The sequence below is a fragment of the Oncorhynchus mykiss genome, chromosome 7 (genome assembly GCF_013265735.2).
Source record: "Oncorhynchus mykiss isolate Arlee chromosome 7, USDA_OmykA_1.1, whole genome shotgun sequence".
Lineage (NCBI taxonomy): Eukaryota > Metazoa > Chordata > Actinopteri > Salmoniformes > Salmonidae > Oncorhynchus > Oncorhynchus mykiss.
This window is the reverse complement of record NC_048571.1, coordinates 84,843,475-84,862,589: the sequence shown is the minus strand read 5'-3', so window position 1 is coordinate 84,862,589 and position 19,115 is coordinate 84,843,475. Positions and strand designations below refer to the sequence as shown.

Below are 19,115 nucleotides of genomic sequence, written 5' to 3'. Positions count from 1 at the left end.
GGTGTCAAGTAGAAACCCAATCAGTTCTGTTCTGAGCTCTACTCCTGAACTTATTTATGCTTGCCATTTATTTGTAAAAAGTTGAATACTTATTCAACTCAAGACATTTCATCTTTTCATAAAAAAAAAAAATTATACAAATTTCTCAAAAAATATATTTCTAAATTTAGGCTGAATTACAATAAAGTGTGGAAAGGGTGAAAGGATGTGAATACGTTGGAAAGGCGCTGTATGTCTCGGATTGTGTTCAAGGAGAGGTGCTGAGAGTGTCAGGTTCTTGTCCAATCGCCACAGACTAGTACATGTCCCCGGGCCTGGAAATGGTTGATCTCCCCCTCCAGGATGGAGAAGCTGTCACTTGGTAAAGTACGGGGATTCTATTATGGGGATATAGGAAGTTACAGGAGGACATTATCCTCTGTTGAGATTATGTCCCTATTAATTTCTAACCAGATGTGAAATGTTCCTGTTTTGATTAATTGAATAGAGTGAGTTATGTCTGATCTATACCAAATTAGCATACCCCCTGAGTCTCTTCCCTGTTTCACACCTGGTAGTTTGGTGGATGGGACTACCAGCTCTCTGTAACCTAGAGGGCACCAGTGGGTCCATCTCCTCTATACAACCCACCTGGTAGTGTGGTGGATGGGACTACCAGCTCTCTGTAACCTAGAGGACAACCAGTGGGTCCATCTCCTCTATACCACACACCTGGTAGTGTGGTGGATGGGACTACCAGCTCTCTGTAACCTAGAGGGCAACCAGTGGGTCCATCTCCTATATACCACCCACCTGGTAGCGTGGTGGATGGGACTACCAGCTCTCTGTAACCTAGAGGGCAACCAGTGGGTCCATCTCCTCTATGCCCACCCACCTGGTAGTTTGGTGGATGGGACTACCAGCTCTCTGTAACCTAGAGGGCAACCAGTGGGTCCATCTCCTCTATACCACCCACCTGGTAGTTTGGTGGATGGGACTACCAGCTCTCTGTAACCTAGAGGGCAACCAGTGGGTCCATCTCCTCTATACCACCCACCTGGTAGCGTGGTGGATGGGACTACCAGCTCTATGTAATCTAGAGGGCAACCAGTGGGTCCATCTCCTCTATACCACCCACCTGGTAGTTTGGTGGATGGGACTACCAGCTCTCTGTAACCTAGAGGGCAACCAGTGGGTCCATCTCCTCTATACCACCCACCTGGTAGTTTGGTGGATGAGACTACCAGCTCTCTGTAACCTAGAGTGAAACCAGTGGGTCCATCTCCTCTATACAACCCACCTGGTAGCGTGGTGGATGGGACTACCAGCTCTCTGTAACCTAGAGGCCAACCAGTGGGTCCATCTCCTCTATACCACCCACCTGGTAGTGTGGTGGATGGGACTACCAGCTCTCTGTAACCTAGAGGGCAACCAGTGGGTCCGTCACCTTTTATATCATGTTTGTTGTAGGATGACTATGTCTTTCTGATTTACTTGGTGAAGTATGGGTTTCTGTTCTTTAGGCCTATGACCATTAGGTTTGAGCATCTAGTGAATGCCTGTTAGGTGGGTGGATGGGTTGGCTGTAGGAGTTAGGCCTGTTGCTCTGCTCACAACCTGGGCAATATGTGTGGCTGTCATGTTGAGGTCCTTGCTTCTCTCTCCTCGTCTTTCTCTCTCTCTCCTCTCCTCTCTCTCTCTCCCCAACCATCTCTCGCTCTCCTTTATATCTCTCTCGCTCTCCTTCGCTCAGACCCGCCCCAGGGGCTGGCTGAGAGGAATATATAGAGAGAGGGTTCTGAGGTCTGAGAGAAGGGAGAGAAACAGAGGCTCTGCCATGTTGTGACTTTCAGCTTGTTTTATTATTTCGGGTCTCCGGTCGTTGCAGTTACAATTACAGTTAATCAACATGACTGTCAAATGAATTGGACTGCACTTCATTACTCTGTACCTAGCTAGAAATGCTGACTCGAATTTCCAGAAGTTTCCTCCAGCCCATATGTACAATATACACTGAGTGTGCATCCCAAATTGCACTCTATTCCCTACATAGTGCACTACTTTTGGACAAAGCCCTATGGGCCTATAGGGGATAGTGTGCCATTTTGGACTCGTGTAGGTTAAATCCAAGCACCAACAGTCATGCAATTTGAAATGTAATGTAATATACAGTACTTCCATTGTGTGAAGTTGTTTTTTAGGTGCTGTAATAATCCGTTATGTCTTCCTGTTGTACATCCCAAATGGCACCCTATTCCCTACATACAGTGCCTTGCGATCAGCCACCACTAACATTGAGTGGCTGCTGCACACTGACACTGACTCAACTCCAGCCACTTTAATAATGGGAATTGATGGGAAATGATGTAAATATATCACTAGCCACTTTAAACAATGCTACCTTATATAATGTTACTTACCCTACATTATTCATCTCATATGCATACGTATATACTGTACTCTATATCATCGACTGTATCCTTATGGAATACATGTATCACTAGCCACTTTAACTATGCCACTTTGTTTACAAACTCATCTCATATGTATATACTGTACTCGATACCATCTACTGTATCTTGCCTATGCTGCTCTGTACCATCACTCATTCATATATCCTTATGTACATATTCTTTATCCCCTTACACTATGTACAAGACAGTAGTTTTGGAATCGTTAGTTAGATTACTTGTTGGTTATTACTGCATTGTCGGAACTAGAAGCACAAACATTTCGCTACACTCGCATTAACATCTGCTAACCATGTGTATGTGACAAATAAAATTTGATTTGATTTGATTTGAAAGTATTCGGCCCCCTTGAACTTTGCGTCCTTTTGCCACATTTCAGGATTCAAACATAAAGATATAAAACTGTATTTTTTTGTGAAGAATCAACAACAAGTGGGACACAATCATGAATTGGAACAACATTTATTGGATATTTCAAACTTTTTTAACAAATCAAAAACTGAAAAATTGGGCGTGCAAAATTATTCAGCCCCCTTAAGTTAATACTTTGTAGCGCCACCTTTTGCTGCAATTACAGCTGTAAGTCGCTTGGGGTATGTCTCTATCAGTTTTGCACATCGAGAGACTGAAATCTTTTCCCATTCCTCCTTGCAAAACAGCTCGAGCTCAGTGAGGTTGGATGGAGAGCATTTGTGAACAGCAGTTTTCAGTTCTTTCCACAGATTCTCGATTGGATTCAGGTCTGGACTTTGACTTGGCCATTCTAACACCTGGATATGTTTATTTTTGAACCATTCCATTGTAGATTTTGCTTTATGTTTTGGATCATTGTCTTGTTGGAAGACAAATCTCCGTCCCAGTCTCAGGTCTTTTGCAGACTCCATCAGGTTCCATTCTTCCAGAATGGTCCTGTATTTGGCTCCATCCATCTTCCCATCAATTTTAATCATCTTCCCTGTCCCTACTGAAGAAAAGCAGGCCCAAATCATGATGCTGCCACCACCATGTTTGACAGTGGGGATGGTGTGTTCAGGGTGATGGGCTGTGTTGCTTTTACGCCAAACATAACGTTTTGCATTGTTGCCAAAAAGTTCAAAGTTCTTCCACATGTTTGGTGTGTCTCCCAGGTGGCTTGTGGCAAACTTTAAACGACACTTTTTATGGATATCTTTAAGAAATGGTTTTCTTCTTGCCACTCTTCCATAAAGGCCAGATTTGTGCAATATACGACTGATTGTTGTCCTATGGACAGAGTCTCCCACCTCAGCTGTAGATCTCTGCAGTTCATCCAGAGTGATCATGGGCCTCTTGGCTGCATCTCTGATCAGTCTACTCCTTGTATGAGCTGAAAGTTTAGAGGGACGGCCAGGTCTTGGTAGATTTGCAGTGGTCTGATACTCCTTCCATTTCAATATTATCGCTTGCACAGTGCTCCTTGGGATGTTTAAAGCTTGGGAAATCTTTTTGTATCCAAATCCGGCTTTAAACTTCTTCATAACAGTATCTCGGACCTGCCTGGTGTGTTCCTTGTTCTTCATGATGCTCTCTGCGCTTTTAACGGACCTCTGAGACTATCACAGTGCAGGTAAATTTATACGGAGACTTGATTACACACAGGTGGATTGTATTTATCATCATTAGTCATTTAGGTCAACATTGGATCATTCAGAGATCATCACTGAAAGGGGCTGAATAATTTTGCACGCCCAATTTTTCTGTTTTTGATTTGTTAACATTTTTTGAAATTATCCAATAAATGTCGTTCCACTTCATGATTGTGTCCCACTTGTTGTTGATTCTTCACAAAACAAATACAGTTTTATATCTTTATGTTTGAAGCCTGAAATGTGGCAAAAGGTCGCAAAGTTCAAGGGGGCCGAATACTTTCGCAAGGCACTGTAGTTCACTACTTTTGATAGGGCTTACAAGCTACACTAGAGTCGTCAGTAGGATACATTTTTTTACTTTGACTGCCCTTATTTTTGTTGTTGTTGACGTTTGTCAATAATACTCATGAATGTCAACGGTTTATGTCAAATACCATGGTGTGTGTGGTCTGCTAGTCTGGTCTCATGGTGTGGTCTGCTAGTCTGGTCCCATGGTATGGTCTGCTAGTCTGGTCTCATGGTGTGGTCTGCTAGTCTGGTCACATGGTGTGGTCTGCTAGTCTTGTACCATGGTGTGGTCTGGTACCATGGTGTGGTCTGCTAGTCTGGTCTTGTACCATGGTGTGGTCTGGTACCATGGTGTGGTCTGCTAGTCTGGTCTCATGGTGTGGTCTGCTAGTCTGGTCCCATGGTGTGGTCTGCTAGTCTGGTCCCATGGTGTGGTCTGCTAGTCTGGTCCCATGGAGTGGTCTGCTAGTCTGGTCCCATGGTGTGGTCTGCTAGTCTGGTCCCATGGTGTGGTCTGCTAGTCTGGTCCCATGGTGTGGTCTGCTAGTCTGGTCCCATGCTGTGGTCTGCTAGTCTGGTACCATGGTGTGGTCTGCTAGTCTGGTCCCATGTTGTGGTCTGCTAGTCTGGTACCATGGTGTGGTCTGCTAGTCTGGTCCCATGGTGTGGTCTGCTAGTCTGGTCCCATGGTGTGGTCTGCTAGTCTGGTCCCATGGTGTGGTCTGCTAGTCTGGTCCCATGGTGTGGTCTGCTAGTCTGGTCCCATGGTGTGGTCTGCTAGTCTAGTCCCATGGTTTGGTCTGCTAGTCTGGTCCCATGCTGTGGTCTGCTAGTCTGGTCTCATGGTGTGGTCTGCTAGTCTGGTCCCATGGTGTGGTCTGCTAGTCTGGTCCCATGGTGTGGTCTGCTAGTCTGGTCCCATGGTGTGGTCTGCTAGTCTGGTCCCATGGTGTGGTCTGCTAGTCTGGTCCCATGGTGTGGTCTGCTAGTCTGGTCCCATGCTGTGGTGTGCTAGTCTGGTACCATGGTGTGGTCTGCTAGTCTGGTCCCATGTTGTGGTCTGCTAGTCTGGTCCCATGCTGTGGTGTGCTAGTCTGGTACCATGGTGTGGTCTGCTAGTCTGGTCCCATGTTGTGGTCTGCTAGTCTGGTACCATGGTGTGGTCTGCTAGTCTGGTCCCATGGTGTGGTCTGCTAGTCTGGTCCCATGGTGTGGTCTGCTAGTCTGGTCCCATGGTGTGGTCTGCTAGTCTGGTCCCATGGTGTGGTCTGCTAGTCTGGTCCCATGGTGTGGTCTGCTAGTCTGGTCCCATGGTTTGGTCTGCTAGTCTGGTCCCATGGTGTGGTCTGCTAGTCTGGTCCCATGCTGTGGTCTGCTAGTCTGGTCCCATGCTGTGGTCTGCTAGTCTGGTCCCATGGTGTGGTCTGCTAGTCTGGTCCCATGGTGTGGTCTGCTAGTCTGGTCCCATGGTGTGGTCTGCTAGTCTGGTCCCATGGTGTGGTCTGCTAGTCTGGTCCCATGCTGTGGTCTGCTAGTCTCGTACCATGCTGTGGTCTGCTAGTCTCGTACCATGGTGTGGTCTGCTAGTCTAGTCCCATGGTTTGGTCTGCTAGTCTAGTCCCATGGTTTGGTCTGCTAGTCTGGTCCCATGCTGTGGTCTGCTAGTCTGGTCCCATGCTGTGGTCTGCTAGTCTGGTCCCATGGTGTGGTCTGCTAGTCTTGTACCATGCTGTGGTCTGCTAGTCTTGTACCATGGGTGTGGTCTGCTAGTCTTGTACCATGGTGTGGTCTGCTAGTCTGGTCCCATGGTGTGGTCTGCTAGTCTGGTCCCATGGGTGTGGTCTGCTAGTCTGGTCCCATGGGTGTGGTCTGCTAGTCTGGTACCATGGTGTGGTCTGCTAGTCTGGTCCCATGGGTGTGGTCTGCTAGTCTCGTACCATGGTGTGGTCTGCTAGTCTGGTCCCATGCTGTGGTCTGCTCATCAGTAGACATTTCCTCTCACATCCCTTCAATTTCTTCCCTCTTTTTGATGAGCTAATTAGTGAAGGTGTGCCCGTTCATCCGGGCTCAGTTGAGTCCCGGTGATGTAAACATTAACGGTACTTTACCCTACACCTTAGAGACTGCTGCCCTATGTACACTGAACAAAAATATCAACACAACATGTAAAGTGTTGGTTTCATGAGCTAAAATAAAGTATATCAGTAATGGTCCATTAGCACAAAAAGCTTATTACTCTCAAATTTTGGCCACAAATTAGTTTGGTGTGGCATATCAAGAAGCTGATTAAACGGTATGGTAATTACACAGGTGCACCTTGTGCTGGGGACATTAAAAAGCCACTCTTAAAATGCGCAGTTTTGTCAACACAATGCCACAGGTGTCTCAAGTTTTGAAGGAGCGTGCAATGCTGACTGCAGACATGTCTACCAGAGCTGTTGCCAGAAAATTAAATGTTCATTTCTCTACCATAAGCCGTCGTCCAACGTCGTTTTAGATCATTTGGCAGCACGCCCATCCGGCCTCACAACCGCAGACCACTTGTCCGGCGTCGTGTGGACAAGCGGTTTGCTGATGTCAACGTTGTGAACAGAGTGCCCGGTGGTGGTGGGGGTATGGGCAGGCATAAGCTACGGACAACAAAAACAATGGCAGTTTATCGATGGCAATTTGAATGCACAGTGATACCGTGACGAGATCCTGAGTCCCCGTTGTCGTGCCATTCATCTTCCTCCATCACCTCATGTTTCAGCATGGTAATGCACGGTCCCACGTCGCAAGGATCTGTACACAATTCCCTGGAAGCTGAACATGCCCCAGTTCTTCCATGGCCTGCATACTCACCAGACCTGTCACCCATTGAGCATGTTTGGGATGCTCTGGATCGACGTGTATGACATCATGTTCCAGTTCCCGCCAATATCCAGCAACGTCACACAGCCATTGAAGAAGAGTGGGACAACATTCCACAGATCACAATCAACAGCCTGATTAACTCTATGTGAAGGAGATGTGTCGCGCTGCATGAGGCAAATGGTGGTCACACCAGATACTGACTGGTTTTCTGATCCGTGCCCCTACCTTTTTGTTAAGGTATTTGTGACCAACAGATGGATATCTTTATTCCCAGTCATGTGAAATCCATAGATTAGGGCCTAATGAATTCATTTATATTGACTGATTTCCTTATATGAACTGTAACTAAGTAGAATTGTTGAAATTACAGTCATTGAACACTTCACTTTAATAATGTTTAACCACGATTGAACTCTTTGGCCTGAATGCCAAGCATCACATCTGGAGGAAACCTGGCACCATCCCTACTGTGAAGCATGGTGGTGGCAGCGTCATGCTGTGGGGATGTTTTTCAGCGGCAGGGACTGTGAGACTAGTCAGGATGGAGGGAAAGATGAACGGAGCAAAGTACAGAGAGATCCTTGATGGAAACCTGCTCAGGACAACGACCCTATGCACACAGCCAAGACAACACAGGAGTGGCTTCGGGACAAGTCTCTGAATGTCCTTGTGACCCAGCCAGAGCCGGATTTGAACCTGATCAAACATCTCTGGATAGGCATGAAAATAGTATCTGTTTCAGCTCCCCCTCTTACAGTATCTGTTGGAGCTAACCTGTTTCAGCTCCCCCTCTTACAGTATCTGTTGGAGCTAACCTGTTTCAGCTCCCCCTCTTACAGTACCTGTTTCAGCTCCCCCTCTTACTGTACCAGTTTCAGCTCCCCCTCTTACTGTACCTGTTTCAGCTCCCCCTCTTACTGTACCTGTTTCAGCTCCCCCTCTTACTGTACCTGTTTCAGCTCCCCCTCTTACGGTACCTGTTTCAGCTCCCCCTCTTACGGTACCTGTTTCAGCTCCCCCTCTTACGGTACCTGTTTCAGCTCCCCCTCTTACGGTACCTGTTTCAGATCCCCCTCTTACTGTACCTGTTTCAGCTCCCCCTCTTACTGTACCTGTTTCAGCTCCCCCTCTTACTGTACCTGTTTCAGCTCCCCCTCTTACTGTACCTGTTTCAGCTCCCCCTCTTACTGTACCTGTTTCAGCTCCCCCTCTTACTGTATCTGATGGAGCTAACCTGTTTCAGCTCCCACTTCCCTTCCTCTCCCTTCCCTCCCTTGCTAATTACTGAAGGAAGGCGTGCCCATTGAAGAGCCTTAATTGAGGAAAGAAAGAGGGAGAGGGGTTGTGGGGGGGGGGGGGGGGGGTCTCCTGTGCGTATCCAAGCAGGCTGAATAATACTCCCCGTGGCTCCCAAAGTTGTAATCGTTAACATTTATCGTTATCGTTGACCCGAGTCCACACACACACATAGGCAGTCAGTCAGTCTGAAAAGCCCTGCTTCTACTGCTGCTGTGATCTCTTTCTGTTAAAGCGCGACTTCGTCGTGCCTGATCAGCACATTCTGTCTGCGTCCCAAATGTCACTCTGTATTCCCTATTATCGTGCCCTAATTTGGCCAATAGGCCAATGGGACGATTTAGCGCACTAGATTGGGAATAGGGTGCCATTTTTTGGAACGTATCCTCTGACTTGACTGGAGAGGAGGAAGGGAGGGAGGAATATCTATCGCATGGATGGGAGGTTTTCTGTTAAGCTACCCCTAAACACACGCACCTCTTCACCACTAAGCCCTCTGAATCATATCTCTGCCTCCGCAGCACATAACTCTAAATTCCATTTAGAATATACTACGTGTTATAATCTGCTGTGCTCTGTAGGTGGTTTATTAAAGGAGGAGAGAGAGGGAAAAAAAGAAAAAGAGGTGTCCGTAGAAAGGATGAGGGGGGTGGAGCCTGTTCAAAGCACCCTGCCTACAGGATGGAACCTTCAAGGTGAATGTTACTGTACTCTGTGAATGTTATTGTACTGTGTGAATGTTATTGTACTGTACTCTGTGAATGTTATTGTACTGTGTGAATATGTTACTGAACTCTGTGAATGTTATTGTACTGTGCTCTGTGAATGTTATTGTACTCTGTGAATGTTATTGTACTGTGCTCTGTGAATGTTATTGTACTGTGTGAATGTTATTGTACTGTGTGAATATGTTACTGAACTCTGTGAATGTTATTGTACTGTGTGAATGTTATTGTACTGTGCTCTGTGAATGTTATTGTACTGTGTGAATGTTATTGTACTGTCCTCTGTGAATGTTATTGTACTGTACTCTGTGAATGTTACTGTTCTGTGTGATGTAGTAATCTATGCTTGCCCCAGCTCCTTCAGTACACTCCTCTCCAGTCATACCCAACATTACCAGAGGAGAATTATCATTTCTAAGAAAGGGAAAGAGGGATTCCTAGTCAGTTGTACAACTGAATGCATTCAACTGAAATGTGTCTTCAGAAATATGTGACACATTTGTACAAAGGGAAGTGGTAGCTATGGGCTTCAAGAAAAATCGATTTAATCATGCACCGCAAGTTAAGTGTGAGGCGTTGGGAATATCATCTCCCGTAGATTGTACAGAGCCTTCAGAAAGTATTCACACCCCTGGATTTATTCCACATTCTGTTGTTTACAGCCTTAATTCAAAATTGATAAACACAATACCCCCATAATGACAATGTGAAAACGTGTTTTTAGAAATGTTTTCAAATGTATTGAAAATGAATATCTAATTTACATCAAACCAGAATCAGCTTTGACAGTGATTACAGCTGTGAATCTTTCTGGGTAAATCTCTAAGAGCTTTGCACACCTGGATAGTACAATATTGTCACATTTATTATTTTCTTAATTAATCTTAATTCTTAAAATTCTTCAATCTCTGTCAAGTTGGTTGTTGATCATTGCTAGACAGACGTTTTTAAAGTCTTGCCATAGATTCTCAAGCAAAACTGTAATTAGGCCACTCAGGAACATTCAATGTCATCTTGGTAAACTACTCCAGTGTAGATTTGGCCTTGTGTTTAAGGTTATTGTCCTGCTGAAAGGTGAATTCGTCTCCCACTGTCTGTTGGAAAGCAGACTGAACCAGGTTTTCCTCTTGCATTTTGCCTGTGTTTAGCTCTATTCCATTTATTTTTATCCTCTTCAACTCCTGAGTCCTTGCCAATGACAAGCATACCCATAACATGATGCAGCCTCCACCATGCTTGAACATATGAAGAGTGGTACTCTGTGTTGTATTTGCCTCAAACATAATGCTTTATATTCAGGACATAAAGTTAATTTCTTTGCATATTTTAGAATATTTGTATTCCGTACAGGCATCCTTCTTTTCACTGAGTCATTTTGGTTAGTATTGTGGAGTAACTACAATGTTGTTGATCCATCCTCAGTTTTCTCCCATCACAGCCATTAGTCTATAACTGTTCTAAAGTCACCATTGGCCTCATGGTGAAATCTTTGAGTGGTTTCCTTCCTCTCTGGCAACTGAGTTAGGAAGGACACCTGTATCTTTGTAATGTCTGGGTGTATTGATGCACCATCCAAAGTGCATTTAATAACTTAATTTTTTACTTCGCTCGAAGGGATATTAAATGTCTGCTTTTAATTTATACTTTTTATTACCCATCTATATCGAATCAAATGTATTTATGAAGCCTTTTTTTTACATCAGCAGATGTCACAAAGCGCCGTACAGAAACCCATCCTAAAAACCCAAAGTGCAAGCAATGCAGATGTAGAAGCACAGTGGCTAGGAAAAACTCAGAGGCGTGGCCAGTCCTTTCTGGCTGCGCAGGTGGAGATAATAAGAGTACATGGACATTAAGGCCAGATTGTTCTTCAAGATGTTCAAACATTCATAGATGACCAGCAGGGTGATAAAATTATCTGAATGGTTGTACAGTAGGTACCCTTCTTTACGATGTATTGGAAACCAATGCATACATACACTTAAGTAGTATTTGGTAGCATTGCCTTTAAATTGTTTAACTTGGGTCAAACGTTTCAGGTAGCCATACACAAGTTTCCCACAATAAGTGGGGTGAATTTTGGCCCATTCCTCCTGACAGAGCTGGTGTAACTGAGTCAGGTTTTTAGGCCTCCTTGCTCGCACAAGCTTTTTCAGTTCTGCCCACACATTTTCTATAGGATTGAGGTCAGGGCTTTGTGATGGCCATTCCAATACCTTGACTTTGTTGTCCTTAAGCCATTTTGCCACAACTTTGGGTCATTGTCCGTTTGGAAGACCCATTTGCGACCAAGCTTTAACTTCCTGACTGATGTCTTGAGATGTTGCTTCAATATATCCACATAATTTCACCTCCTCATGATGCCATCTATTTTGTGAATTGCACCAGTCCCTCCTGCAGCAAAGCACCCTCATAACATGATGCTGCCACCCCCGTGCTTCACTGTTGGGATGGTGTTCTTCAGCTTGCAAGCATCCCCCTTTTTCCTCCAAACATAACGATGGTCATTATGACCAAAAAGTTTTTTTTGTTTCATCAGACCAGAGGATATTTATCCTAAAAGTACGATCTTTGTCCCTATGTGCAGTTGCAAACCGTAGTCTGGATTTTTTATGTCTATTTTGGAGCAGTGGCTTCTTCCTTGCTGGGCAGCCTTTCAGGTTATGTCGATGTAGGACTAGTTTTACTGTGGATATAGATACTTTTGTACCTGTTTCCTCCAGCATCTTCACAAGGTCCTTTGCTGTTGTCCAGGGATTGATTCAACCAAGTATTGACTCCAAGTTGAATAAACATTGCAAGGATGATTTGATAAGCTCAGTAAGATTGTGACCTGTTGCCACAAGAAAAGGGCAACCATTGAAGAACAAACACCATTGTAAATACAACCTATATTTGTTTATTTTCCCTTTTGTAATTGAACTATTTGCATGTTGTTACAACACTGTATATAGACATAAGACATTTGAAGTGTCTTTCATCTTTTGGAACTTTTGTGAGTGTGATGTTTTCTGTTCCTTTTTTGTGTTTGTCACGTTATCTATTTCACCTGCTTTGGCAATGTAAACATATGTTTCCCATGTCAATCAATCCCCTTAAATTGAAATTGAATTGATATGAGAGAGGCGCATAGAGAGAGAATGCCAAGTGTCAATTCTGGAGGAAACCTGGCACCAACCCTATGGTGAAGCATACTAGTGGCAGTATTATGCTGTGGGGATGTTTTCCAGTGGCAGGGACTAGGAGACTAGTCAGGATCGAGGGAAAGATGAACAGAGCAAAGTACAGAGAGATCCTTGTTGAAAACCTGCTGCAGAGCGCTCAGGACCTCAGACTGGGGTGAAGGTTCACCTTCCAACAGGACAACGACCCTAAGCACACAATCAAGACAACGCAGGAGTGGCTTCGAGACAAGACTGAATGTCCTTGAGTGGCCCAGCCAGAGCCCGGGCTTGAACCCGATCGAACATCTCTGGAGAGACCTGAAAATAGCAGTGCAGCCAGCAACTCTCCCCATCCAACCTGACAGAGCTTGAGAGGATCTGCAGAGAAGAATGGGAGAAACTCCTCAAATACAGATGTGCGAAGCTTATAGCATCATACCCAAGAAGACTCGAGGCTGTAATCGCTGCCAAATACGCTTAAACAAAGTACTGAGTAAAGGGTCTGAATACTTATGTATATGTAAAAAACAACAACAATGTTGCAAAAATGTATTAATGTATTGTGTTGTTTTTGCTTTGTCATTATACATTTGTCATTGTACATTGTGTGTAGATTGATGAGGGGGAAAATGTAATCAATTTCATTCACAGAGTACAATAACATTCACACAGTACAATAACATTCACAGAGCACAATAACATTCACAGAGTACAATAACGTTCACTCAGTACAATCATTTTTCAATTATAGGGTACTGTGTGTAGATTTAATCTATTTGAGAATAAGGCTGTAACCTAACAAAATGTGTAAAAAGTCAAGGGGTCTGAATACTTTCCGAAGGCACTGTGTTTGTTGGTGTTGTCACTGCAGGAGAGATGGTGTCAAAAAGGGTCTATGTCCAGGTAGCCATTTGATTAGCTATTTAGCAGTCTTGAAGCTTTGGGGTAGAATCTGTTCAGGTTCCTGTTGGTTCCAGACTTGGTCCACTGGTACTGCTTGCTGTTAAGTAGCAGAGTAAACAGTATATGACTTGGGTGGCTGGAGTCTTTGACAATTTTCAGGGCTTTCCTCTGACACCGCCTGGCATAGAGGTCCTGGATTGAAGGGAGCTCGGCCCCAGTGATGTACTGGGCCGTACTCACCACCCGGTGATGTACTGGGCCGTGCTTAACACCCAGTGTAACGCTTTGCGGTCGGGTGCCTTGCAGTCGCCGTACCAAGCGGTGATGTCATGATGCTCTCACTGGTGCAGCTGCTGAACTGTGTGTCGTTATGCGAAACTGTCAATGCTTGAGAGTTGGGCTAATCCTCACTAGTTCAGAGTAACGGCACTTCAAACGTTTGACTAATTGAGTCTGGCATCTCTTTTAGCATATCGGATCTAAAATATAATGAATATGGATCGAAATATAAGGACTTATCGGTCCAGTTCAAGTCCTGGACACAACTACCTTAGCGCTGTCTGGCACACTGTCAAATAGTGGTTTTCTTTATCCTTTATTTTCTTCAGCCTGGCCTCCCTCTTCCCTCCTCTCCCCTCCCCATCCTCCCTCATAAATAAATCAGGTTATTACGGTCTATAGTAATTATATGGATGTTTATTCCAATATCACCTCAAGCCTTCCTCTAAATATATTAGTCTGCTGTGACATTATATAGCCTAGGTATTCCTAGTTATGCAGTGGTGGTAGATGTATTGCCCTTGGTAGTTGTTGCCTTTGGCTAGAAAGGTCCTATGTTTGACCATGCTGTTGTTTTCAACATGTCATTTAGATGTACAGTACCAGTCAGAAGTTTGGACACTGATACTCATTCAAAGGTTTTTTTTTTTTTTTTTACTATTTTCTGCATTGTGCAATAGTGAAGACATCAAAACTATGAAATAACATAATATGGAATCATGTAGTAACCACAAAAAGTGTTAAACACTTCAAAGTAGCCACCCTTTGCCTTGATGACAGCTTTGCACACTCTTGGTGGCCATCTTGAAGCATGTGGGGACAGCGGACTGGGATAGGGAGAGATTGAATATGTCCGTAAACTCACCAGCCAGCTGGTCTGCGCATGCTCTGAGGACGCGGCTAGGGATGCTGTCTGGGACGGCAGCCTTGCGAGAGTTAACACGTTTAAATGTCTTACTCACGTCGGCCACGGAGAAGGAGAGGCCACATTCCTTGGTAGAGGGCACTGTATTGTCCTCAAAGGTGTGTCTGTGCCGTTGAATTGCGACTCTACTTTGTACTGACATTTTGGCTGTTTGATTACCTTACGGAGGGAATAACTACACTGTTTTGTATTCGGCCACATTCCCAGTCACATTTCCGTGGTTAAATGCAGTGGTTTGCCCTTTCAGTTTTGTGCGAATTCTGCCATCTATCCACGGTTCCTGTTAGGGTAGGTTTTAAAAGTCACAGTGGGAACAACATCTCCTATACACTTCCTTATAAACTCACTCACCGAATCAGTGTATACATTGATATTCCCTGAGGCAACCCGGAACATATCTCAGTCCGCGTGATCAAAACAATCTTGAAGCGTGGATTCCGATTGGTCAGACCAGTGTTGAATAGTCCTTAGCACGGCTACATCTTTTTGAGTTTCTGCCTATAGGAAGGGAGGAGCAAAATGGAGTTGTGGTCACATATGCCGAAAGGAGAGAGTTGAGAGAGGACCTAGCACCTAGCCCTGAGGGACACCAGTAGAGATGACCTAGTACCTAGCCCTGAGGGACACCAGTAGAGATGACCTAGTACCTAGCCCTGGGGGACACCAGTAGAGATGACCTAGTACGTAGCTCTGGGGGACACCAGTAGAGGACCTAGCACCTAGCCCTGGGGACACCAGTAGAGGACCTAGCCCCTAGCCCTGAGGGACACCAGTAGAGATGACCTAGCACCTAGCCCTGAGGGACACCAGTAGAGATGACCTAGTACCTAGCACTGAGGGACACCAGTAGAGATGACCTAGTACCTATCCCTGAGGGACACCAGTAGAGAACCTAGTACCTAGCCCTGGGGGACACCAGTAGAGATGACCTAGTACCTAGCCCTGAGGGACACCAGTAGAGATGACCTAGTACCTAGCCCTGGGGGACACCAGTAGAGATGACCTAGTACGTAGCTCTGGGGGACACCAGTAGAGGACCTAGCACCTAGCCCTGGGGACACCAGTAGAGGACCTAGCCCCTAGCCCTGAGGGACACCAGTAGAGATGACCTAGCACCTAGCCCTGAGGGACACCAGTAGAGATGACCTAGTACCTAGCACTGAGGGACACCAGTAGAGATGACCTAGTACCTATCCCTGAGGGACACCAGTAGAGAACCTAGTACCTAGCCCTGGGGGACACCAGTAGAGATGACCTAGTACCTAGCTCTAGGGGACACCAGTAGAGAGGACCTAGCACCTAGCCCTGGGGGACACCAGTAGAGAGGACCTAGCACCTAGCCCTGGGGGACACTAGTAGAGAGGACCTAGCACCTAGCCCTGGGGGACACCAGTAGAGAGGACCTAGCACCTAGCCCTGGGGGACACCAGTAGAGCAGACCTAGCACCTAGCCATGGGGGACACCAGTAGAGCAGACCTAGCACCTAGCCATGGGGGACACCAGTAGAGAGAACCTAGCACCTAGCCCTAGGGGACACCAGTAGAGCGGACATAGTAATGTACACTTACAGTACAAAATGTGTAGGCTGTTAGTCTTCTATCTCTATCTAACTGTCACTCTCCCCCCAGCCCACCAGTGAGGAAGACCTGTGTCCTATCTGCTATGCACACTCCATCTCTGCTGTCTTCAAACCCTGTTCTCACAAGTCCTGCAAGTAAGTTACCATCATCAGCCTTGTGTTTTTAAAATATGTATTTTCATTTATTTTTGTCTGATCTTTCACCTTTTGACCAACTAGGACTTTATTGTAAAATATCATTTGTTCTCAATGCCTTAGGACATTTGGCAAAAAAACATTATTTCTTTTATAAAACATTTAAAAAATCATCCCCAAAATCATGTCAACAACAACCGTTCATGTCCTCCCTCCCCTCATCCATCCAATACGTACACACAGCCCTTTCTGCTCTGTTATTTACAGGCATTATCATCATTATCATGTGATGACAGACTTCTCTTCATCTCAAATGCCTCTCATGTCTTCACTTTACTGCGGGGACGTAATGGAATGTATAATGTGAACGGCATGAATGTTTAATTGCTGAAATGTCGATAGACCTTCCGGCGAAGTGTTCACAGCCGTAGAGCCATCTCGCTATATTAAACCGATTTGACTAGTTGTTCTGAGCTCCGTTCTCCAGCACCGGTTGTATATCTAAACAGATTTTTTTTAAATCTTTATAGTGTATTATGTATTCATTATGTATAGAAATGTGAAATTATATGACGCATATATTAATTGCATGATTAAATATTCCCATTGGCTTATGGGTACTGAAAGGAGAGCGTTTGTTTACCATGGGTAGGATTGACAGGAAAACATTCATATAATTGGTACATAATATATTTCACAATTTAACTTCTGCTACCTTGAGAATCCTGTCACCTTGCGTTGATTCATCTATTCGGACCACAGAAAAATATGGATTCTGTCCTTGAGCGTCTGCCACCCCAGATGTATGTGTGATTGAGAAGTACCAAATATGAGTCTCTGTCCTCCCACAGATAATTTATCACACACACACCATCTCTCTCACACACACACCACCCTCTCGCTCTCTCACACACACACACACACACACACACACACACACACACACACACACACACACCCTCTCTCTCTCGCTCTCACACACCCTCTCTCTCTCGCTCTCTCACACACCCTCTCTCTCTCGCTCTCTCACACACTCGCTCTCTCTCTCTCACACACTCGCTCTCTCTCTCACACGCACACCCTCGGTCTCTCTCTCTCTCTCTCTCTCTCTCTCTCTCTCTCACACACACACCCTCTCTCTCTCTCACACACACACACACCCTCTCTCTCTCTCTCTCTCTCACACACACCCTCTCTCTCACACACACCCTCTCTCTCACACACACCCTCTCTCTCTCTCTCACACACACACACACACACACACGGCTGTAACCTTCTTCTCTGTCTGTCTGTGTCTCTGTCTCTCTTGTCTGTCTGTGTCTGTCTCTCTTGTCTGTCTGTGTCTGTCTCTCTCTCTCTCTGTCTGTCTGCCCCCCCCCAGAGCGTGTATAAATCAGCACCTGATGAACAACAAGGACTGTTTCTTCTGCAAGGCCACCATCACTGGAGTGGAGGACTACAGCAAGAAGCCTACTGCATCTTAACACCTCACACACACACACACACACACACACACGGCTCGGACAACAGAAACCACATTGAACACACACCTGAGAGACCCCTGGTGCAATCTTTCACACAGAGCATACAGGTACACACACACACACACACTACCACTCACATCATCAAGCACAATTTTCACTCACTTTGCCCCCTGACAGCTTAGAAACGCCATATTGATCACCAGGCCAGAAAACAGGAACAGTCATTTCTACTCCACAAGCATTGTTAATCTGACAGCTCCCCAGATAACTCCCATGTCTCTCCCCCTCTCTCCCCTCCCTTCACCTGTTAAATGATTCCCATGTCTCTCCCCCCTTCACCTGTTAAATGATTCCCATGTCTCTCCCCCTCTCTCCCGCCCTTCACCTGTTAAATGATTCCCATGTCTCTCCCCCTCTCTCCCCCCTTCACCTGTTAAATGATTCCCATGTCTCTCCCCCTCTCTCCCCCCTTCACCTGTTAAATTATTCCCATGTCTCTCCCCCTCTCTCTCCCCCCTTCACCTGTTAAATGATTCCCATGTCTCTCCCCCCTTCACCTGTTAAATGATTCCCATGTCTCTCCCCCTCTCTCTCCCCCCTTCACCTGTTAAATGATTCCCATGTCGCTTCCCCTCTCTCCCTCCTTCACCTGTTAAATGATTCCCATGTCTCTCCCCCTCTCTCCCCCCTTCACCTGTTAAATGATTCCCATGTCTCTCCCCCTCTCTCCCCCCTTCACCTGTTAAATTATTCCCATGTCTCTCCCCCTCTCTCTCCCCCCTTCACCTGTTAAATGATTCCCATGTCTCTCCCCCTCTCTCCCCCCTTCACCTGTTAAATGATTCCCATGTCTCTCCCCCTCTCCCCCCTTCACCTGTTAAATGATTCCCATGTCTCTCCCCCTCTCTCCCCCCTTCACCTGTTAAATGATTCCCATGTCTCTCCCCCTCTCTCCCCCCTTCACCTGTTAAATGATTCCCATGTCTCTCCCCCTTCACCTGTTACAGATAACTAAAATGATATAGTGAGTCTTCACTTTCTGGTTCTCCTCAAGGCTCAAAGCCTCTCGATCCACTCAGATATCCAAAACCAAGTGGTTTTCTGTTCCTGCAGGTTGCTTGTTATCTCATTGCAGGACTTTATCAGCCAATAAAAACACAAGTATCTTATAACACAGTTGATGTCCATATTAGAGAAGACTAGGATGGGATGGGCAACCTCTGATACAGGTGAGGTGTTAGTTTGGACAGGACAGAAGACAGTGGTGACTCTCATTCTTCCTCTTCATTAAAACACAACATCCCAGTGTAACCTTGTCCCTGCCTGGATACAGTAGTACAGTACCTTTAGATATGACCTATATATCACAACATCCCAGTGTAACCTTGTCCCTGCCTGGATACAGTAGTACAGTACCTTTAGA

General features: G+C 45.5%; 1 protein-coding gene across 3 annotated transcripts in view; it reads left to right on the top strand.

Moving 5' to 3' along the window:
• The window catches only part of LOC110529055 (E3 ubiquitin-protein ligase RNF123), a 262,366-nt gene extending 244,107 nt beyond the window's left edge, over positions 1-18,259 (top strand). For all 3 annotated transcript variants that reach the window (XM_036984248.1, XM_036984250.1, XM_036984249.1), the window contains exons 37-38: positions 16,123-16,208; positions 17,590-18,259. In XM_036984248.1, coding sequence (XP_036840143.1) covers positions 16,123-16,208; positions 17,590-17,692 — 189 coding nt within the window. In that variant the 3' untranslated portion in view covers positions 17,693-18,259. The remainder of the gene's footprint in view (positions 1-16,122; positions 16,209-17,589) is intronic.
• The last annotated feature ends 856 nt before the right edge of the window (positions 18,260-19,115 follow it).